Source organism: Dendropsophus ebraccatus, chromosome 3, assembly GCF_027789765.1.
Source record: "Dendropsophus ebraccatus isolate aDenEbr1 chromosome 3, aDenEbr1.pat, whole genome shotgun sequence".
NCBI lineage: Eukaryota > Metazoa > Chordata > Amphibia > Anura > Hylidae > Dendropsophus > Dendropsophus ebraccatus.
The window spans coordinates 32,485,416-32,507,029 of NC_091456.1; the positions used below are offsets into that span (position 1 = coordinate 32,485,416).

The window sequence follows — 21,614 nt, forward strand, 5'->3', positions numbered from 1 at the left end:
TGTTAGGGTATATCCACACTACAGAATTCCGGCCCCGTTCACGGCCGCATGTATGTCTGTTGGTCCCATAGGCTTTATTCTATGGTTTGGTGGATTCGGCCATCTGCCCGAAGAATGAGCAGGTTCGGGCGGACGTCGGAATCTGCTAAACCATAGAATGAAGCCTATAAGACCAGCAGAGATGCGCACGGCTGGGAGCGAGCTGCGGAATCCGTGGCCGTTGATCGACCGGGATTCCGTAGCGTGGAAATATCCTGCTCCATTAAAGTGCTACTGCAAAAGGAAAGCAAAAATCTAAATAAATATACAACAATAAAGCAGTAACCAGTGAGACGTGTCATGGTGCAGAATAATCTCGTGTGGAGGACAAAACGGTAACCGGACATGGATTTCTGGGTTCAATTGCCGTTTATTTATGAAAACAAACAAACAAAAAAAAAAAAAACAGAATAAAGCGGATAGTTCTACTTAAAATGAAATTGCCAGCACACCTTAAATAACCAACTATACAGATAAGAAACAATTCTGTGGAATGTCAGCAACATCGAAGAAATGCATGGATTTAATAAATAATATAAAATGAATTTTTGATAAAATATAACTCTTGTTCTATTCCTACATAACTACCTTCATTTACCAAAATACAGCCGGGTCCATAATGACATCGTTCAGACAGAATAAATGAGTATTCACACTTTTTTTTGTTGTTGGGTGGATAGGATTTCTCTTACCTTGGATGAAATATGTACATCTTTATGCAATAGTGATGTCACGACACAAGGATGGATATCATGAGCACAAACATATGGACACTAAAGCTTGGGCTAATCGGAGTTCGGGAAGCCATAGCACAACACGGGACCCTTTCCCCGAATAGCACGGTTTGTATATGAGAATGAATAGACTGGCACAGCAAAGTTCTTCCAGTACAGCGATTTATGAATACAGCTAACGCTGACTGCACCTATCTCCCGAATGGGCATTTTGAAGACGTCTTGGGTGATACTGGGCATAGGGTCAGGCATAGTCATGCACAAACAACTCTGCTAAATATGAAAATCTGAACATATTGACACAGACTACATTTATTTGTGTATGCGAACAGACAGCCAGTTCCATGATGGAGGAGGTCCCGCATAGTTGCGATATTAACCAGGGGTCCCCCCCGATTGAAGTGATATGTTGTCCCTTTAAAGCAGCTCTGCAATGCACTTCAATGGTTAGAGCTTTGTATATTCACATAGGACTATAATAAAACATTCAATAAAACTTCACGATAGGTAATTTTCATATAATATATATAAAAAAGCCTATAGATCACTAGGCTACATAAATAGTACATAATGATTTAAAGACTCTAATATTGGCACAACTTCTGTATTTCTTGCTATTTAAACAATTTGTACAAGTCTTTATTACATTGTTATTACCATCTTGAGGCCTCGGACAGACTGGGGGCACAACCAAAGAAACTAGATCTTTGCTATCGGAGGATAATGGTTGTTGGCTCTGTTCACATTCGCATTAAGACTTACATGAATAATAACTTAAAGGGGTTATCCAGTGCTATAAAAACATGGCCACTCTTGTCTCCAGTTAAGGTGTGGTTTGCAATTAAGCTCCATTTACTTCAATGGAACTGAGTTTCAAAGCCCACCCAATCTGGAGACAAGAGTGGGGCAAAAGTGGCCATGTTTTGGTAACCCCTTTAATGGCACCTGTGTTCGATCTGTTTCCAAATGCTGATGGTAAGGATGGCATGGTAGACTACACCATTCTTGCAGATGTAAAGCGAATAATGCCAGTGTGAGCAAAACATTGGTTAAAATCCTCTTGAACAAAACAGTAACACCTCTATTGGCAATAACGAAGAAACATATAAAGATGCTTTACCATGAACAGCTGCATCATATTGGGTATAGTATATGTATATATGAAAATACCACTTTTATTCGAGAGGTCCTTAAGTATGCATAAAAAAAAATTAAAATTAACCTAAAGTGAATGACTACCAAATGACAAATGTTGTCGGTTTTTACGTATCCATGCTAGACCCATCATTTCCACCATACTTTTTTTTTTCTACATGTGTACAGGAAATTCTATAAGAAAAAAAAAGAAAAGGAAGAATGGGGGCCGGTAACTATTAGGAACATGCAACATTGACCATTCCAATCCATCAATATAACAGAGTTATATTTACTGTGGGATATTGTGCATTCACAAGAACAGCTACACAAGGAAAAAAACACCAGTACAGTAGTCTGAATGGAAACAAAAAGTTTTTGGTGACAAAATCAAGTTTAAAAAAAGACTACACTGAAAATATTTTTACTGGATGCAAATGTGTCCGCGCTCCATGCTAATATCGAAGCTCCGCATCTGACAGGTGTGACAACCAATTTGTAAAAAAAAAAAAAAAAAAAAAAATCTTTTTTTCTTCTTCTAGGAATGTGCTTTTTGTCATTGTTTTGACATTGTGCTCGGCCTATCTCGTAGCCTTTTTACAGATGCAAGTGTGTGTATATACAAATATATATATATTGAATGTACTGTAGACAGGTGTGGAACAAAGATCGGAAATGTTTCTGCTGTGCCGTTGTGCAATGGTGCTGCCTGTGTTTCCTTACTAAGAAAGGCAAATAAATAGGATATTTTTTTCAGTAGCTAATACAGGTAAGATGCTATGATGCCTGTGTGATCTGCCCTCCATTTTCTACATGGAGCACAGCAAGTTGCCTGGCCAAGCTAGGCCAATGGGTCTTAGAAGTTAGCGACGCGTTGTCATGAGGCATATTGTAGCTTATGAAACAAAAGCTTCTTTACAAAATGGTCTATATCAGAGCCACAGAGAACAACAAAATACAGTAGATGCTTAGCATGTGAATATAGGATACATCACGCAGGAACCGTCTATCTCTTGGTGCCGTTTCAGTGCCTTACAGTATGTTGTATTTAGGCTACTGTGAAAGGAATCAATCCCCTGATGTTTTATATGGAAATGTATATATGGATTAAAGCAATACTGCCACCTCCTTAACTCTCGTTTCATTTCATCGGTGGACAGTGTCACCTAGGCGGGGCTTCACAACAGTTGGGCCCAACTGCCGCGAAGCCACGCCTAGATGACACTTGGCCACTGATTAAATTAAGCCATTTTAGAAGACACAGACAAGTTTTATACAGGTATATATCAAATAAGCAGCATTTAAGCTTGTGGAGGGTGTGGAGTAAGGGGGATGACAATGTCACTTTATGAATATGACAAGCAAGTAAATGGTTACAAAATAGATCTAGGAGTAGGAGTGTATGAGAACAGGTAAAACAAACCATTGTCCGATGAGTGTCACTAACGTTCACAGTACCAATGTAATAAGAGGTCCAGTACACTTTGGGATTAGCTTACACTTCATGCAGGAAACAGATCTCTAGCTAGATACTATACAAGTAAAACAATAAGGTTACATCATATACTGCCTGCTGCAATAAATGTTCTAAAGGAAAGGGCATAACCGGGTTCCCCAGCCTATAAAAACATCTTTACCATATGATGAAACAGTGGCTTATTCTTCCTAACCCAAGAAATTGTGTAGTCACTGGTGAACAGGAAACAACCTCAACGACCTGGAAATACATCCATAAGGCTTAAACTATAAAATAAAATCAGAACAATGGGGGGCTACCTGACAGATATGGTTCTACATGACAATGAGATGCCGCTAAATGGGTCCATGTCTCGAATGCGGTGTTGATTCTCTTGTTATTGCTGCGTCTTACAGGATCTGCACACTAGTGCTCAGTAACAGTCATTGCACCTCTATCCTATGGCTTCCATAAACTCTTTAAAATTATAGTACAATAAGAAAATAGATAGTTCTACGGAAACGACGACATACAGCTCTGAAATGTGAGTGAAGGAGGGTCTATTGACAGATCCATACTAAGAATATTCCTCCTTACAGAACTAAGCTACTTAGGTCAGACGGATGAGTGGATGGCCCACATAGTCTATTACTAAGTGTATGGGTTCAAGGAAATTTAGAATATCTTGTAACCATTTCTTGCTGCCTTTCCTTTTTTCTTTTAGGACTAGCAATAGAAGGAAAGAAAAAACAGGGCTAGGTGTAACCTACAAACGAAAGGAGTTTCAGTGTTCCCTTTAAATGTAACAAACTACCAAATGGTCGCCAAACACTGCATGTCATTGTAATACACACATGGATTCATACTTCACAGTAGTTCAGTTATACTTAACCAATAACCATTTTACTTCCGTTACACTAAAAAATAGATCACATTCATAACAATTCCCCCCAGTGGTTCGATCTGCCCTGGAACGGTGAGTACCACTGCATTTACCTAAACCAAGGAGAATGCTTAGGATGAGCAAAAAAAAAAAAAAAAAAAAAAAAAAAGGCATTCAAAAAGAATGGAGACTATGTAAAAACACAGCTGCAGGTGTAGGTGCAGAAATAGCAATGCTCCGCCTGTCTTCCCATGTAACTAATTCTTAAATTAATATTTACAAATACAATAAAAAGTTTCTGTTAAATAGAAGGGAATGTGTGTCTAGGAAGTGTTGAGTCCATTGGCACTTTGCACTTCAATTGCTAAAATCAAAAGTCGGATGCTAAAACGCGTGGTGCAGCCAAAGTGGCGGCCGAGACGTGGAGTCACCATCAGCCCGAGATGCCGTTTCCAGTGAGTGCTTGTTCCAACCTAGCACAGGTATATGGGTATATGTAGTAGGTGGCAACAAAAGAATCAGACTGATTATCTTGTCCTTCCTTATTGCACAGTCTTACTATAAATGTTCATAGCTCTGTGGCTTTGATGACGCCTAACAGAAGGACAGCGTGAGAAGCCCAACAGCGGACACAGAGGACAAGGACAGGAATCTCTGATAAGGACTGATTTAAGATTACAGCATGACACGTACCAGGGTTCTCTCCAACGTTCTCACCCGCTATCCACTTTAGCATTAATTTCGTTAAAATAAAATAAAATAAAAAAATAATATAATAAGTGCAATTGACCTGAAATGGCAAGAAAGCTGTCTTTTATAGCAATTGTAAACGTATCTGTAGAATGAGCTTGTCGATAACTGTGCTAAAACTTGCTAACTGGCTAACAGATCACTGGACAAAGCTACCATGCACTCCTTTTTCACCGATATTTACTAGTATATTTCTATCTCCATACACGGCAAGACAGTGGTAGCCACTATATTGGTGAAGATACAGAACTGGGTGATTATTCTTGGTATGGTATTCCCATGAAGTATCTACATCTTATAACCACAGGACAGATAAAAGTCAGTACTCTGAAGTGCATAACCGTTTCATGACACTGCCAGTTAAAGTCAACAGTGCAAGTAGGGAGGACAATAGGGGATTTGGGGTTGGGGCGACAATTATGGCAACACTTAGGAAAGCTATCAACTTGAAAACATTCTTGCGCCACGACAATCCCTTCCAAAAAAAACAAAAACATCCAGGGATATGTTGAATTTCAGACAGAATTAACATAAAAGCAACTACTGCAAAAAACCATTTCATATTCTTGCTTGGCATACACGAAAGCATGCATATGCCAAGGTAAAAAGCAAGGGTGGGATGCCCTGCTTCTTCAGCACAGGCCATTCACGATTAGCCGATGCAACAGAATGATGAGCAATCACTAAATTTGGCAACTTTTACAACTCTTCTGTTAGTGAAAATTCATCTCTTCTTTGCCTCAAGCTGCATGACCTCTTCTAGACTTCAGGCGGTTAAGACCAGTCTTCAGTAGACAATGTGTGATGCAGGCTCCTACAGCTTCTTCTATGTACACCTTGCTGTTGAGGGCCATACAAGTAACTAATAACAATGCTGTGGACCTTGGTCAAGGTGTTATAAGTAGTTATCCCTAAGATTTCTTGGTCCTGTCCTGCCACCTAAAGGCCATTGCTATTTCTGTGACTAAGTGGTGGTTTGGAGATCTCTACAACTGCGGACCGGGACTTGTTCAGAAACTTTGGAGCTCGACGTAACAGCCTCTGTGCCTCGGTGAACGCTTCAGTCAGTTCTTTCTTCCACTGTACAAATTCTGGATCACTCTGTAAAAACACATGTAAAGAATAAAAAAAATCAAAAACAGCTGGTATAGAGTGCATACATACGGTACTTAAAGGGGTTGTCCAGCGAAAAAATGTTTTCTTTCAAATCAACTGGTATCAGAAAGTTAAATAGATTTGTAATTTACTTCTATTTAAAAATCTCAAGTCTTTCCATACTTATTAGCTACTATATATCCTGCATGAAGTGTTTGTTTACATTCAGAAACATTGCTCTCTACTGACATCTCTGGCGGAGTCAGGAACTGTCCAGAGCAGCAGCAAGTCCCCATAGAAAACCTCTCCTGCTCAGGACAGTTCCTGACTCGGCCAGAGATGTCAGCAGAGAGCACTGTTTCTGAATGTAAACAAACAACACTTCCTGCAGGATATATAGTAGCTTATAAGTATGGGAAGACTTGAGATTTTTAAATAGAAGTAAATTACAAATCTATTTAACTTTCTGATACCAGTTGATTTGAAAGAAAACATTTTTTCGCTGGACAACCCCTTTAATGTTATTGTCTGATTTGTAGGATGCTTTTTTGTAAAAAGAATTGACAAAAAAATTACAGTTTATCCCACTGCTGGGAAATTGTAATCCAGTGTTTCACAGGGCTCTCTGTAACCTAGGGACATAATGGGTAAACAAAGAGGGTATTTGATAATATGGTTACTAAACCAGACTAAACTTTCAAAGAGTGATAGTCAACATCAAAAGTTTTCCTATATTCACAGGATAGGGTATGACAAGCTGAGGGGGGGGGGGGGGGGGGGTCCAAAACTGTTCTTGCTTTTGATAGACTTCTCATGATGCAAAGGCGCCTTTAGGGTGCCTTCACACATACCAGATCCACAGCGGATTTCACATTCCCGCTGTCAGTATGTGAGTTAACCTCCCGCCGCTGAGAGAGCATACGTTACCTGCTCAGCGCCGTGGCTGTATGTGAGGCTTCACGGCAGAACTGATTGGCTGAGCGGCATCGGAGCCAGGAGCCTCACATACAGCCGCGGCGCTGAGTAGGTAACGTATGCTCTCAGCGGCGGGGGGTTAACCCACATACTCACAGCGGGATATCAATCCCGCTGCGAATATGTGCTCTCATGAATGGCACTGGATCCGGTACGTGTGAAGGCACTCTTGAAGGGGATTTCCAGAAAAAACAGAACAAAGAGCTCAGTCGCTGATCAGTGGGGGTGCAGACACCCAGCACCCATGCCGATCAGCTGTTCGGCAGCTGCATTATACAGTGAACAGAGTTGGTCTCTGTTCACTGTGTAGCGGTGGCGATGTGTACCTGCAGTTCTGGTCCCAACCAAGTAAACAGGAACTGAGGTGCAGTTACAGGTCACCCAGAAAACCACTTTAATGTTTTAAGATTAAATAATTTATTTGTTGATTTTTTTAATGCCTTCTGGTCAGAGTGGTTAGAAAGTGTGTCTCCTTTTCGGAGGAACAGTCCTGCCCTGCATTTAAGAGTACCTGTCATCCAAAATAATAATTGTCTCTTTATTAGCCATAGCAGCGTGCAACTACATAATGTAAATAGTGTACTCGCTGTGTTTTTTTTTTCTCTTTTTACATTTTGTTATGTGTGTGTGTATGATTATGTAGTATGTAGTATGTGTGTGTACTGATTTTTGGCTTGCACCCCAACCAGTCGGAATAAGCAGATACGGCCAGGGAGTGGATTGTGCTGCTGCCGCGCTCTCTCCTCGGCTATATCTTCTGATTAGCAGTAAGACTCACTGTGATGAATAACTTTTCACATGTCTGATGACATGTCAAAAATTATTTTTGATGACAGGTACCTTTTAAACATAATCATAATTATTTGAATGTGTTCTGTGTAAGACTTAATTTCTCCGGTGGTGGCACAGCAGGGAGACTGATGATTTACAGCCCAGTGTCCCCACAGATTACAGCTGATTGATGTGACAATCATTTATTGTGATTATTTTCATGTGAACGTTCTAAGGTTACCCAGTATTACCAGGTGCGTCAGGATCATCATAATAAAGCTGCTGCATCCCTGGTGTAGCAGTATATGCCATACACACCATCTTTTCATGAGATCACAATACCCCTTTCCTATTACAGCCAGAATGTACGTTTCATTGTTGCATACCTTAATAAACACAGTATTTTTTATTAAGGCGGGGTTCACACTACATTTCTGCAATCTGTTTTTTCATCCGTTTTTGCAAAAAAAACGGATGGAAAAACGGATGCATTTGTGTGCATCTGTTTTGATCCCTTTTTTCCATTGACTTCCACTATAAAAAAGCATCAGTGTTTTGCAAAAACGTAGTGTGAACCCAGCCTTACTAGTGTATGTAAGCTTACCTCACACTGCAGGACAAATTGCTTTGCTCCTTTAATCCTCAACAAGATGCATTTTTTATCCTTAATCTGAGTTTCTTCCACAGACACTATCTGTTCCATTGTCAATAAATTTTGCTGCATGTCAAAAAATAAAAAATATAAAAAAGGATAGAAATCAGATACATTGCTCTGCCCATGAGATTTATGTAAAACACAGGGAGGATTATTATTTGTATGAAAAGAAACAACCCTGATGAAACCACTGTACAACACAGCAAAACAAGGAGGTAAATTGGACATATACATGTTATATCTACATTCTCACCGGTTTGTGCTTATTCTCAGCAGTCATAGCCTTATAGACTGCAAGTTTATTTCTTAGTAACCTTAAAGGGGTATTCCCCTCAGGTGAAACACATGCTGAATTATCCTCTCTCCTGGAGACTAACAATTCCTTCTCTACTTGTTATTACTCTTTCAGTCTCCTTCCCAAAGTTCTGAGCCTGCTGCTTTCTGCTGAAGACACAGAACACTCCACCCATCTCCATCTCTCCCCCTCCCTTCCAAGATGTAAACAGTGTCCCTTATTGGCTGTGTTTGCAATCTGTGATGCTGGGAGGGTTAATCTGAGGTCAAGGTACTGATGATCTCACTGTGATTGATCCTCTCTGCATTACAGAGTGCAGAAACAGCCAGCCATTGGGCTGTCTACATGTCTTTACATGAATCGTCTCGGAAGGGAGAGGAGATAACTGAAAGAGCAGCTTTCACACAGTTTTCTGTGTCTTCAGCAGAAAGCAGCAGGCTCAAAACTGAGAAAAGTAGACTGAAAAGGTAATATAGAACAAATTGGTATTCTCCAGGAGGGAGGCTGATTCATCATGTATTTTAACTGAGTAGAATACCCCTTTAATGTATATGTACAAGGAACCATTGACTTTAACATTACTTGAAATGAGTGACACCTTAAAATTTCTTTATGATCCTAAATGAGTGTGGGTCTACTATTTAGGACGGGATCTGTGGATCACAGCTATGCTACAGGGAGAACCTATACTAAAAGGAACAGCCTATACTTAAAGCACTAATACCTTACCAGGTGATGTTTTTTTATATATGTACGCCAGGGTTCCTAAATAAGAAACAACATCATCATCATTGCAAATCTTGGAACCCAGCCTCTAGTCACAATATATACCGTAATACATGTATTGATTTATCAGCATAGCCCCTTTTGTCTAATAATGACATTGCATTATTTATTCCACTAGGGTTATTGTGCATGGATGTCGCTGTTATAAGCCGGACACCTCTTGTTTAGTCTCACAACTTCTGGTAGGTGCTCTGATCATCAAATGAACACAAAAGCAGGCCTGTCACCTCAGTCAGTGGAATCAGAAATCAGCTAAATGTTACAGAATGCAAAGTCTAGACACTGAATTTTCCAATCTCATGTTAATAAGATTAAGAGGGTTTTAAAATGTGTCAATGGTCCTGTTATTCTTTTTTGCACTGTAGCAGTAGAGATGAGCTTTACTGGCATGGACCTGCTGCTTGAAATCAATATGGCACATAATTACTGCTGCCATTTAAACAAAGACTATAGGGAACCACAGGAGTATCTGCACTAGATTGGCTGCCGTGCCCCGCCTCAGTCAGTGATTGGCTGAGCAGGGCAATCTCTGCGGGTTATGGCGCATCAAGTACCCGAGAGGACAGGATTCTGGAGTAGTCAGTACGGTAGCTGCAGTGGATCAGGGTAGGCGAGTATCCTTTATTTGTCAACACAATTTCTCCCTCAAACAAACCCTTACCTTTTAACGCTACTGTTTGTTTCACTGGATGGCTTAAAACCATTTCAGATCTAATATGTCTCCCAGCTGAGTGTTCTACAATTGAATTGAACAATCCTCACTGAGCTAAAAAAAACACATCAGTGACCAACATCTCTCCCCCATCCTGACAGCTACAATACTTTAAAGTAGGTGAGAGCTATAAATCCGGATCCCTGCTGCAGTTCAGTATACCTGTATACTGAGCTGCGCTCTGCACAGTAACTATGAGCGCCCTGTCAGCAGCACTGACAGAGAGGGAGCCCTCGGCTCCCTCTCGGTCAGTCACTCTTGAGGCCGCAGCGGTCACAAGAGGCCACTCTGTACTCGTCTCTGGTTTCGGCGCTCGAGTGACGTAACTGGAGCGCCGGCGCCAGGACAAGGGGAGTGCGGCCACAAGAGGGCAAGAGAAGAGGAGACGCCCAGACCCAGGTGAGTATAAAAGTGTTTTTTTTTTTTATGTTATATGCTATATGGGAGGGGGAGAACAAAGCGGAAGTCTATATACTACTGGGGGGAGCCCACAGGGGGACTATATACTACTGGGGGAGCGCACAGGGGTCTATATACTACTGGGGGAGCAACAGGGGGGCTAATGATGTTCAGGTTGGACCTTCACCTGACAATAGACCCCGGTAAGTGGACCTTCACTAAAAGTTGTTAAGTACCCCTGCCATAGAGTACTAATCAAGTTTATTAATGGTTGTTAAATATAAGAACCCATTACACACATCTTTCTCTGGCGTTGGTCTATAGCAAGTAATAAAGGTTGTTATTCTTACCTCTCCCCACTGCCTCAGGTGTCTCTGTGTTAACTGCTGGAGGACACCGCAGGAACGCAGAGAGGTAAGTATACCATCTTTATCATTATCTAAACACCAATTGCCAGTGCACCCCTGTAAAGAAGTGGTTGCACGGACACCACTTACTATGCAGCCCTGTCACACGATTATTCAGTCAAGTAATAGGCTCCATAAGCAAGTACTGATCTAGAAGATTAGCCCTCTCTTACCCCACGGGTCAGGTTGTCTAATACGGCCCTTTCATTACTGTCGGCAGCATGACTGCTAGAAATGTGCGGCTGACAAAGGAACAATTGTCTGACTTGATACATGGAGCCTATCTGGCTGATAATCAGCCTATGTAAAAGGAACAGGATAGATATTAGCGAGTATCCAGCATGTCATATGTTAGTTACAAGTCTTTAGCATCTGGGTGTATTCACCAACATTTCCCTTCTCTGACAACAAACAAAGATTTTGAAAATGATCTAAAATTGAGACACAAATTATATACTTGAAACTAAACTTATAGGTGAGATTTATCAAACATGGTGTAAAGTAAAAAATTGGCTCAGTTGCCCCTAGCAACCAACCAGATTCCACCTTTCATTTTCCAAAGAGTCACAGAAATGAAAGGTGGAATCTGATTGGTTGCTAGGGGCAACTGAGCCAGTTTCACTTTACACCATGTTTGATAAATCTCCCCCTATAGTTCTTTGTTTTCTTGGCCACATATTTCTGACAGGTTTCAATTGGAAATCTTTCTGTAACCATGTAGTGATGTTCTTACCCGAGATTCTCCCTCTCCCCTCCATTCAAGTCTGTTTGGAAAGAGGTAAAAGTATCGCCGCTGCCACTGAGTCAAGAAAGGGTTTCCCAGCTTCAGCATATAGCCATGCATAATGCAGTCTTTTCCTAGTGCATAATCTATGACAGAGAGAGTGTTTATCAGTACAACAACCTAGTAACGGCCAACCTAATGATCTCGCAACTGAGAATTTTACCATAGTAAGTGAAGGCATGGTGCAACAAAAAACTGTACAAAAGCCCCTGGTCTTTCTGATGCCCCCCATCCTTCCCCAGAGTTTTTAGACAGCTCTCTTTCCCTATTTGAACCTTCTGTAGATCAGGAACTATTTTTGAGATAGCAACAGCCGGGAAACTACATCTCCCATCATGCCGCGTGCCTCCTGCATATTAGTACCCATACCTGCTATCACCCAGTCCATGAAGCACAGAAAGGAACTTCAGGCAGAGGCCTCTGATCAGCACCCCTTGGCCCCTTCCGGGATTTGGGCTGCTCTCCGGTCTACACCTGTCTCTCCTGGCTGAGTGCAGGGACGCACATGGCCCACCGTGCTTTGCCTGTCAGCCAGGTACAGGGGTCCTATGGGGGCAGCTGGGGCACCTCCCAGAGCTGTGCGGGCTGTGGCTGCTGGAGAGGATGATGGCAGGGGGACACTGAGGGACACAGGGCACTGGAGGGACACTGAGCATCCCCCTGCCATCATCCTCTCCAGCAGCCACAGCCCGCACAGCTCTGGGAGTCGGGTCGTGACATCACCATGTTATCCAGGAAGTGACATCACCATGTTATCCAGGAAGTGACATCACCATGTTATCCAGGAAGTGAAGCCTTGATGCAGTAGTAAGTGCAGGGAAAAAAGCATTTTGAGGGAGATTTATCAAACTGGTGTAAAGTGAAACTGGCTCAGTTGCCCCTAGCAACCAATCAGATTCAACTTTTCATTCCTCACAAACTCTTTGGAAAATGAAAGGTGGAATCTGATTGGTTGCTAGGGGCAACTGAGCCACTTTCACTTTCCACCATGTTTCAAAAATCTCCCCCTAGATTCTGGATACAGAATGAGGTTCAGGATGGTCTTCTATGAGTAAAGGTCCCTATAACACAGAGCGATAATTGATGATTATTGCTTCGTGTAACAGAGACAACAATCAGCTGATGACAACGATCATCAGCTGATCATTTCTTTAGTTCCAGAACTAAAATGATGAGCAGCCGGCCATAGCGATTTCCCCTTGTATGTGTATTTCCCATAATAAGTGTATATTGGTAATTTGTATAACTTTTGGGGGGGCAATACAATACTTTAATAAAAATTTTCTCCGGACTTCTCCATTAAATTTTTCTTTTTGCATGGAACACCCCTTTAATAACTATATAGCCCTAATACCAATATGCATACTGCCCATTACACTGAAGTGGACCCCTAACTCACATACTGAGTAAGCTTTTTCTCAGCACAGTTCAACCACACCACTGACTTATTATTGCAGATCGTCTTTAAGACTGGGTTCACACTACGTATATTTCAGTCAGTATTGTGGTCCTCATATTGCAACCAAAACCAGGAGTGGATTAAAAACACAGAAAGGATCTGTTCACACAATGGTGAAATTGAGTGGATGGCCGCCATTTAATGGCAAATATTTGCTGTTATTTTAAAACAACGGCTGTTATATTGAAATAATGGCAGATATTTACTGTTATATGACGGCCATCCACTCAATTTCACCATTGTGTGAACAGATCCTTTCTGTGTTTTTAATCCACTCCTGGTTTTGGTTGCAATATGAGGACCACAATACTGACTGAAATATACGTAGTGTGAACCCAGCCTAAAGCTGTATATTTTAGCCTCCATTTTTCCAGTTTGTGTACTATGTGCGGTATATCCTAAGATGCCCCTAAGGCCAAAGTTACAAAATTCACCTTCTTCATGACCCAGCTGCTTGTTTTTGGCTCTTTTCCGGGCTTCAATCTTATCAGTATCTGCATTGACAGCTTCATAAACCGTTTCTGCAACTTCTTGTTGCCAACGCTCAGATATCACCAGGGGGAAGTTCTTGTATAGTTCCTGATCACTATCAAGAAGCTAGAGAGAGAAATCACATGTATTATTAAGGTTTATCAAGGATAAAAATGTGCAAGTTCAGTGGAAAAAAACAAAATGCATATATGCACAGAACAATATTCAGCATGTGAATGTGCCTTCTCCACCAGCTGTGCTATTATCACTCCTGTATAACGCTTATGCCGCCTTTAAGTGACGTTGTTTTGTACTGCATTAACATAGCAAATGTTGACGTCATGTAAAGATTAAACGCAGGTTTAGAAAATCAGCATCACTCCTGTCCTCAGTTTGTGTGTGGATTTTGAAGCTCAATTCCATTGAAGTGAATGTACCGGTAGCTGAATTGTAATACTGCACACAGCCTGAGGACAGGGGTGGAGCTGATTTTGCAAGGAAGTAGCCATGCTTTATCTAAGTCTGGATAACCCCTTTAAGGGGGTTGTGATGTAAAAAACAAAAGCAGGAAGAATGGGGGGTTGAGTTGTGGGAAGTCAAAAGATGTAGGTAGGTATCGAGACTTTACTTCTGAGGTGTAACCGGGTTTTCTGTTTATATCCTTTTTTACATACTATACAGCATGATCTCTGTTCTCAGATCAAGTGTGGTATAGCAAATAAAGGAAAACTATCAGCAAGTTTGTGCATACGAACCTGCTGATAGTTTCCGGTAGCCACTTTCTTCCTCTAACTGGTCCTAGTCTCCCGAAGCTTGTAAGTAGAGATGAGCAAATTTACATCAATAACTATACAAAGTGCTTCATTAGCTCGGCAGTCGCCTTATCAGCCTGCTGCCTTTGAAGTCTGTGCTGCTCTACCCCAGATGCCAGGAAAAGCTGGATCCTGTCCTGGGAAATTTCTTTCAGTTTCCCAGGACTAAAGCCAGCTTTTTCCATATTTTATAGGATCAAATTTCACCAAGACCGCAGCACTTACAAGCTTCAGAAGATCGGAGACGGTAAGAGGAAGTAAGCAGCTACAAACCTGCTAATAGTTTCCCTTTAATTCCATTCACTTCAATGGTACAGAGCTGCAAAACTCACACCCAAACTGAGAACAAGATTGGTGCCGTTTCTGAAAGAAAAAGCCCATGTTGTCTAAATCTGGATAACCCCTTTAATTTTTCACTGGGCAAAATTGTGAAACTAAGCTTTTCAAGAGCAAATAAAACGTTTTAGTAATGTTATATCTGAGATAACAGTGGAACCATATGGTACCTTAATTCCTTTTGTGTCTTCTTCATCGAATGACCCAATGTCAAAGGCGTCAGCTGCATTTACCTCTCCTCGAGGGGGAATCAGAGGGGGAGGATACTGGAAGAATACCACAATATATAATTAGATTTGTACAATCCCAGCGTCCATCTACATTCGTATGTTTATCTAGTTTGCAAATGTGCGCCGGTATTCATCTCTCCTATAGGATTTAATTACAGACGGTCCTGGCATTTGATAAGAGAAATGATGCAGAGACTAAATTACATTGCACAAGCAACGGTCGATGCCGCACAGAACAGTTTGATGTTTATGTAAGAAGAGGATATTGCAGATGTACAGAGCTGTAAAGTAACAACAATCGAAGGGCGCAGAGGTGTCACCATAGCACGGAAATAATTACAAGAACAGTTCTGGGGAGCCATTTGTTTACAGCACCGCTGTGACTACAGGTTTATCTAGTGGCATGGGGTATTGCTAGGTGAAGATGATCATTTTCACATCTTCAAACTCTTCCCAGGGAGCATCTCTCATCCCTGACGCTTACACTGATTCGTCTGATAACACTACTGAATCAGTGCTGCAGCACCTACCGAGGGGGGCGGGGGGATTTTTATTGATATTTGGGACACTCTTGATGGGGCAAAGGTGACAATGGTGCGAGAAAAGGGCAGAGCTTGAAATATTTGTCCGACAGTAAGAGGTCTTCACGATTGATTGAACCGCATACAGAAGAAAAGGAAAAAGAATGAACTATCTGCTCACCTGTGAGTCACTGGATGTACTTGTACTGTAATCACTATTTGAGGTAATATTGGTCTGTGCATTGCGGTTCTTATTCAGTAGCAATATTGGGGGAATTTTTTTTTGTTATTAGGCAGTTTTATGTGTTGTCAGTATGTGGGGGTATTATTGGTTCCATGAATGCTGGTATTATTAGCAACACTGGCCTTGGTATATTGGGTTTTACACAGTTACAATATGGTCATAATTTTTAGTCACTATGTGGTGGTAATATGTGCTGATGGTGTTCGAGTATTACTCAACTTCTATGTAATGTTAGTTTCAGTACAGCAGGTTTTGTTAAGTAAAAATATAATGGTAATATATATGGTGGTATATGTTCCTTGTAAAGCAATATTATTGGGTATCTATATAACTATTATATAGAGATATACAGCTCACATTTCTGGTATTGTTCCGTGCTGCTCTATGATCTGTTGTCTTCCTAAAAAAACGCTTATCCCGGGGCTGAGAAAGTCTCTGACACTGTCAGCTCCTGCCCCACATAGCCTCTGCCTATCCTGCTATCCAGCCAATGCGGTATCTTCAGGCCCCGGCCTACTCCGGCTGTCAATGATTCTGGAAGAACCGGGCAGCAGGCAAACGCTGACAGTGTAGATACCAGATCACAGAGCAGTGCAGAAGGTACCTATGCAATGCTCGTGTGATCGGCAATGGGAAGCTAGCATCACAAATACATGCACATCCTTGCTGTCAGTCTCCCTTTAACTCCAGTTTAAGTCAATAGTATACCATGAACTAGGTTACCTTTTGCATATACACCTGTTGCCAGTCAATGCCTTTAAAGAATGGATGCTCCTTGACTTCCTGTGCACTACAAAGAAAAATATAAAGTTAATCTGATATCTGAAGGGGTCTCCATGTTCATGCTCCTTTTACCGTAAACTAAATCTTTCCTCCGGAGGCAGAAAAATTTCTCAAATCTATAAACAATTATTAAGTACCCACTTTACTGCGAGGCTAATGGACCATATCAGTTACTCATACTTTATAAAATGTCTGCAAGGATCTGATGACTAAAATATAAGATGGGAGATGATGGTTTAAAAAGCTTTGGAAAAAAAAGGCACTTATTCTGCAAAGCATTACATATTTCCATGAACTGCGAGCATCTGCTACAAGAAAACCACCACACCGGAGAGTTTATTAAACTGGGTAGTATTCCGCGTTGTTCTATAGTTTCCATACTGTTATAAGTAAAGTAATAGGTGCATGCATTATCACTAGAACCGGTTCGTATGAACCCAACTATCGGCATTTGAATCCTGCTGTCTTCCCGGTCCGTGGGGAAAGTGGATACAGCCCGAGTCCCGCATGGAAAACAGGGATACAATCTAGCTCATAGGCTGTAACCATGCTTTCAGGCGGGACTCTGGCTGTCTCCACATTCCTTACGGAGCAGGTAGACAACGGGATTCAAATGCCGATGTTTCGGTTTCGTCTGAACCTGAACCTTGGCCTAGTTTGCTTCTCTCTAATTATCACCCATGCCTTGGAGTAAGCTACAATACTTAATAGGTAGGGAATACAGACCTGCCTCCCTGGCAGCCAAGTCTCTTGCTCACATCTCTTTGGAGAAGACCTTCCAAGAGGGACTTCAGTTCTGGAGTGAATGAGTCTGGCAGCTCCACATTCTTGACATGTTTAGGGAAAGGAAGATTAGATCATATACATTTATGAGGAAATGGAAGAGAAATACACAAAGGCATAGAGGAAGATTCGCTCTTAAGGCCCTATTCCACGGAGCGGTTATCGGCCGATAATTGTCCCGTGGAACAGAAGGCAACGTTCAGCCAGCATCGTTCATGTCGGCTGATTATTGCAGTAGTTTGTTTTTCAAACATCACTGGATTATCCGTGTGGCCCTTTGCAGTAATCATCCATCAACCATGTATCCCCTCTATGGCTGGGTTCACACTGCATTTTTGCAGTTTGTTTAAAGGATTCCTTTTTAAATGCTTTATTTTAACGCTTACACGTTTTTGTGTGTGCCATTTAAAAAAAAACAACATTTTTATTTTAAAAATGGAAGTCAATGGAAGAACTAATCCAAAGGAATGTACACAAACACGTTTATTTTTGCATCCATTTTTTTTAAATCTGTTTTTCCATTAAACAGATACGTTAAACGCAGTGAACCCAGCCTTACACCGGCACATTAGTCGATTATTTTTTAACCATCTCAAAGCGACTTGATCAGCTGATAAAAGTGGACTTGCTCAATTGCTATTTGATCGCCGGCCCTATTACACAGGTGGATATCGCCCTTAAAATAGGGCCCATAGAAAGCATCCCAAACTCAAAGACAGTGATAGAAGGGTTAATGTCAAGTTATTTTACACAAATTTGGACCCTTTTACACAGCCTGACTCGAGGCTCAATCGTGCAGCCCATTATATATTTCATTATAGTTGGCCACACATTCCTGTTTTCCCGATTTACAAGGGAACATGTGCCACCGACTAGCAATGATTTTGATAGGTGCACAAAACAGAGCTACGGCCGCCTGTTCACTGGCCCTTCTACACAGGCCAATCATTGGCAATTACTGACAAAAGGGACGTTGTAACCATAATAAACTAGAAGATGCTGTAGGTGAGTATTGTATGGAAAAGCTATACTTACCATAGTGAGAGTCATCCTGTCAATCTCATGTTTATCTTTGGTTTTATGCTGTCTGAACGGGCTGTGGCTACGGAAGGAGAAGAAACAGTCAAGCTTTCTGTGTGATCCACATCAGTTACTTCTCAATTATACAAATGAGTGGCGGCAATAACTGGTATTACAGCCCGAAAACAAGTTAACAAAAACACGTAAAAGGGCTCCATATGTAAAAATATCTCTTTTAAAAGATGGCTACAACATTACGCCATGTCGGGTCAGTGCACAAGTCCCATTCTGATCCAATTGGGCTGGTGCACAGAACTGTGTTTTCAGCAGAAAGCAGCAGATCAGAACTGGGGGAAGGAGAGTGAATAGATAATAAGGATGGAATGAATTGTTAGTTTCACCATGTGCAGCAACTTATGAAAAGTGATGTTTCAGCCGAATACCCCTTTACATATGGTAATATTATAATAACAATAAATAATAATAATAATAATAATAATATTATTATTATTAATAAGGATCAACAAAAAAAATACCCCTGTATACAGAAAATCCCTACTTAAATCAATCAGTAACACCATAAAATGTCTCAGTGTAACAGATTGTGCAGAGCTGTGTTGCGAATTTCATAAGCATTTTAATCAAGGATGAAATACTGCACCCAAAATCTGTAAAAATAATAAATAATAATAATAATAATGAATAATAATAATGAATAATAATAATAATGAATAATAATAATAATAAATAATAATAATTGAGAACATTGCTAAAAATACTTCCATAGTGCATTCCAGATTTATTCTCCCTATAGATATATATGCTGCAAATTTCTGCAGTGGATCACAATGGAGTGGAAACAGAGGAATAGTAAAGCGACTTCTCAATTTGTATTTCGATTCATATGGTTACTTTTCTAAAAACATAGTACATAGATGTTCATAGTGCAAAGAATCCCATTTGTACACTAGAGGGCAGTAGATGCTTTCTTCTTTGAGTTGCTATGAAGGACATCATACAAGGTCAGTGCAACCATGTCTATGTATTTGTTCTCAACAAAACCTCATCTGATCAGAGAAACGCTGATCTCCGGAGAATACTTTATGACTCAACTAGAGGGGAACTATAGTTTAAACATATATTGGTAAATTACTACTGAAGTCTTCAGGAAAACCCCATTTTTTTTTTTATTTCACAATCTGAATTCCCTAAGGCTGGGCTCCCACTGCGTTTTTGCTGTGCATTTAACAGATCCGTTCTTAAATGGTTACTTTTAACGTATGTTTTTGTGCACGCTAAAAAATAAAAAAACATGCCCCCACCCTTTTTTTTTTATAATGGAAGTCAATGGAAAAATGGATCCAAACGGATGTACACATATGGATCAGATTTTCTTTTTTTTCCCAATAAACGGATATGTTAAACGACTGCAAACACACAGTGTGAACCCAGCCTAATTCGGGCTTTCTTTCTAGGGTCAGAGTGCAGCCAATTTACTTCTATTTAAAAATCTCCGGTCTTCCAGTACTTATCGGCTGCTGTATGTCCAGCAGGAAGTGGTGTGGTCCTTTCAGTCTGACAGTGCTCTCTGCTGCCACCTATGTCATGGTAAGGAACTGTCCAGAGTGGCAGCAAATATCCATAAACAAGCACAGTTCCTGTCACAGACAAAGGTGGCAGCAGAAAACACTGTATCAGACTGGAAAGAATACACCATTTCCTGCAGGACACACAGCAGCTGATAAGTACTGGAAGACTTGAGATTTTTAAATAGGAGTAAATGACAAATCTATATAACTTTGTGACACCAGTTGATTTCAAAGAAAATATTACCATGTGCCCCTTTAATGGCACATCTATTATACATCATGCTCCTCTCTCTCTCCTGATATAACTTCTGTAGAAACGGTTGGTCACTGACTTCTGTGCAGACTTCCTGTAATGTGACTTCCACTTGTAAGAATAGACTCATAAGAGCGGAGGCCACATGATAGGAGAACATGCACAGTATGTAGTCTGTTGTAGTCATAGCCGCAGTCAGATCCTTGTAGGTAAGGGATTGTCATTGGAACACCTATTCTGACACATTGCTATAGGGATATAAAGTATCCCTTTAAGAAACACAACTTGCACAGTTTTCCCTTTACCATGAGTCAATGTATAAACTTGCTCTGGTGAAGAACAGGGTAACCTTATTAAAAAGGAAAAAGAGGAAGTAAACAATTACAAGCAATATACTGAAGGTTAGAGGGGTTAAAAGGGTTTTCTTTCAAATCAACGGGTTTCAGAAAGTTATAAAGATTTGTAATTTCCTTCTATTTAAAAATCACAGGTCTTCCCATACTTATCAGCTGCTTTATGTCCTGCAGGAAATGACACAATGCTCTCTGTCCGAGACAGGAACTGTGCACAGAAGGAGTTTTCTATGGGAATTTGCTGCTGCTGTAGAAAGTTCCTGTCTCGGACAAAGGTTATCAGAGCATTGTCTCATTTTAGTGCTGGACATACAGCAGCTGATAAGTACTGGATGACTTTAGATTTTTAAATAGACGTAAATTCAAATCTATATAACTTTGTGACACCAGTTGATTTAAAAGAAAAATATTTTCACTGGACAACCCCTTGAAGGGCCCTATTACACAGAAAGATGATCATGGGGAAAATTGTGAATTTTTTTGTGCGTATGCAGGCGCTAAAATACAAAACATTTTCGTTTGTTTGACTAACATATTTGTTCTAATATTGTTAATCGCATCTTTTGAGCTGACGATAAAATCACTGTTAATCGTTGGGTGTATGTACACATCACGCATTCGTAAATGCAATCGTTTGTATAGTAAAGAACACCAATGATCGTAATTGCGATCATAACTAACTACCATCGTTCCGTGTATCATGGTGAATAGTTTCAGATCATTCTCAAAAGCGTTTGTTTGCAATTGTTAATTGGAGAAAATGAAAAATCGTTAAAGCCCCTATAACGGAGTAATTATCGTTGAAAACCCCACTTAAACGATAGATTGTTAGGTTTAATAGGTGTAAATGAGCGAATGATGAACACAAATGGACAGAGTGCTGCT

The 21,614-nt window shown here is 40.7% G+C and overlaps 1 protein-coding gene across 5 annotated transcripts in view; it reads right to left on the minus strand.

The window, feature by feature from the left end:
- Positions 1-389: 389 nt before the first annotated feature.
- Positions 390-21,614, minus strand: part of GRK3 (G protein-coupled receptor kinase 3) — a 223,985-nt gene continuing 202,760 nt past the window's right edge. For all 5 annotated transcript variants that reach the window (XM_069961332.1, XM_069961331.1, XM_069961333.1 and 2 more), the window contains 8 exons: positions 18,550-18,616; positions 17,458-17,558; positions 16,672-16,738; positions 15,124-15,219; positions 13,769-13,931; positions 11,825-11,961; positions 8,442-8,555; positions 390-6,097 (listed from right to left, as the gene is read on the minus strand). In XM_069961332.1, coding sequence (XP_069817433.1) covers positions 5,936-6,097; positions 8,442-8,555; positions 11,825-11,961; positions 13,769-13,931; positions 15,124-15,219; positions 16,672-16,738; positions 17,458-17,558; positions 18,550-18,616 — 907 coding nt within the window. In that variant the 3' untranslated portion in view covers positions 390-5,935. The remainder of the gene's footprint in view (positions 6,098-8,441; positions 8,556-11,824; positions 11,962-13,768; positions 13,932-15,123; positions 15,220-16,671; positions 16,739-17,457; positions 17,559-18,549; positions 18,617-21,614) is intronic.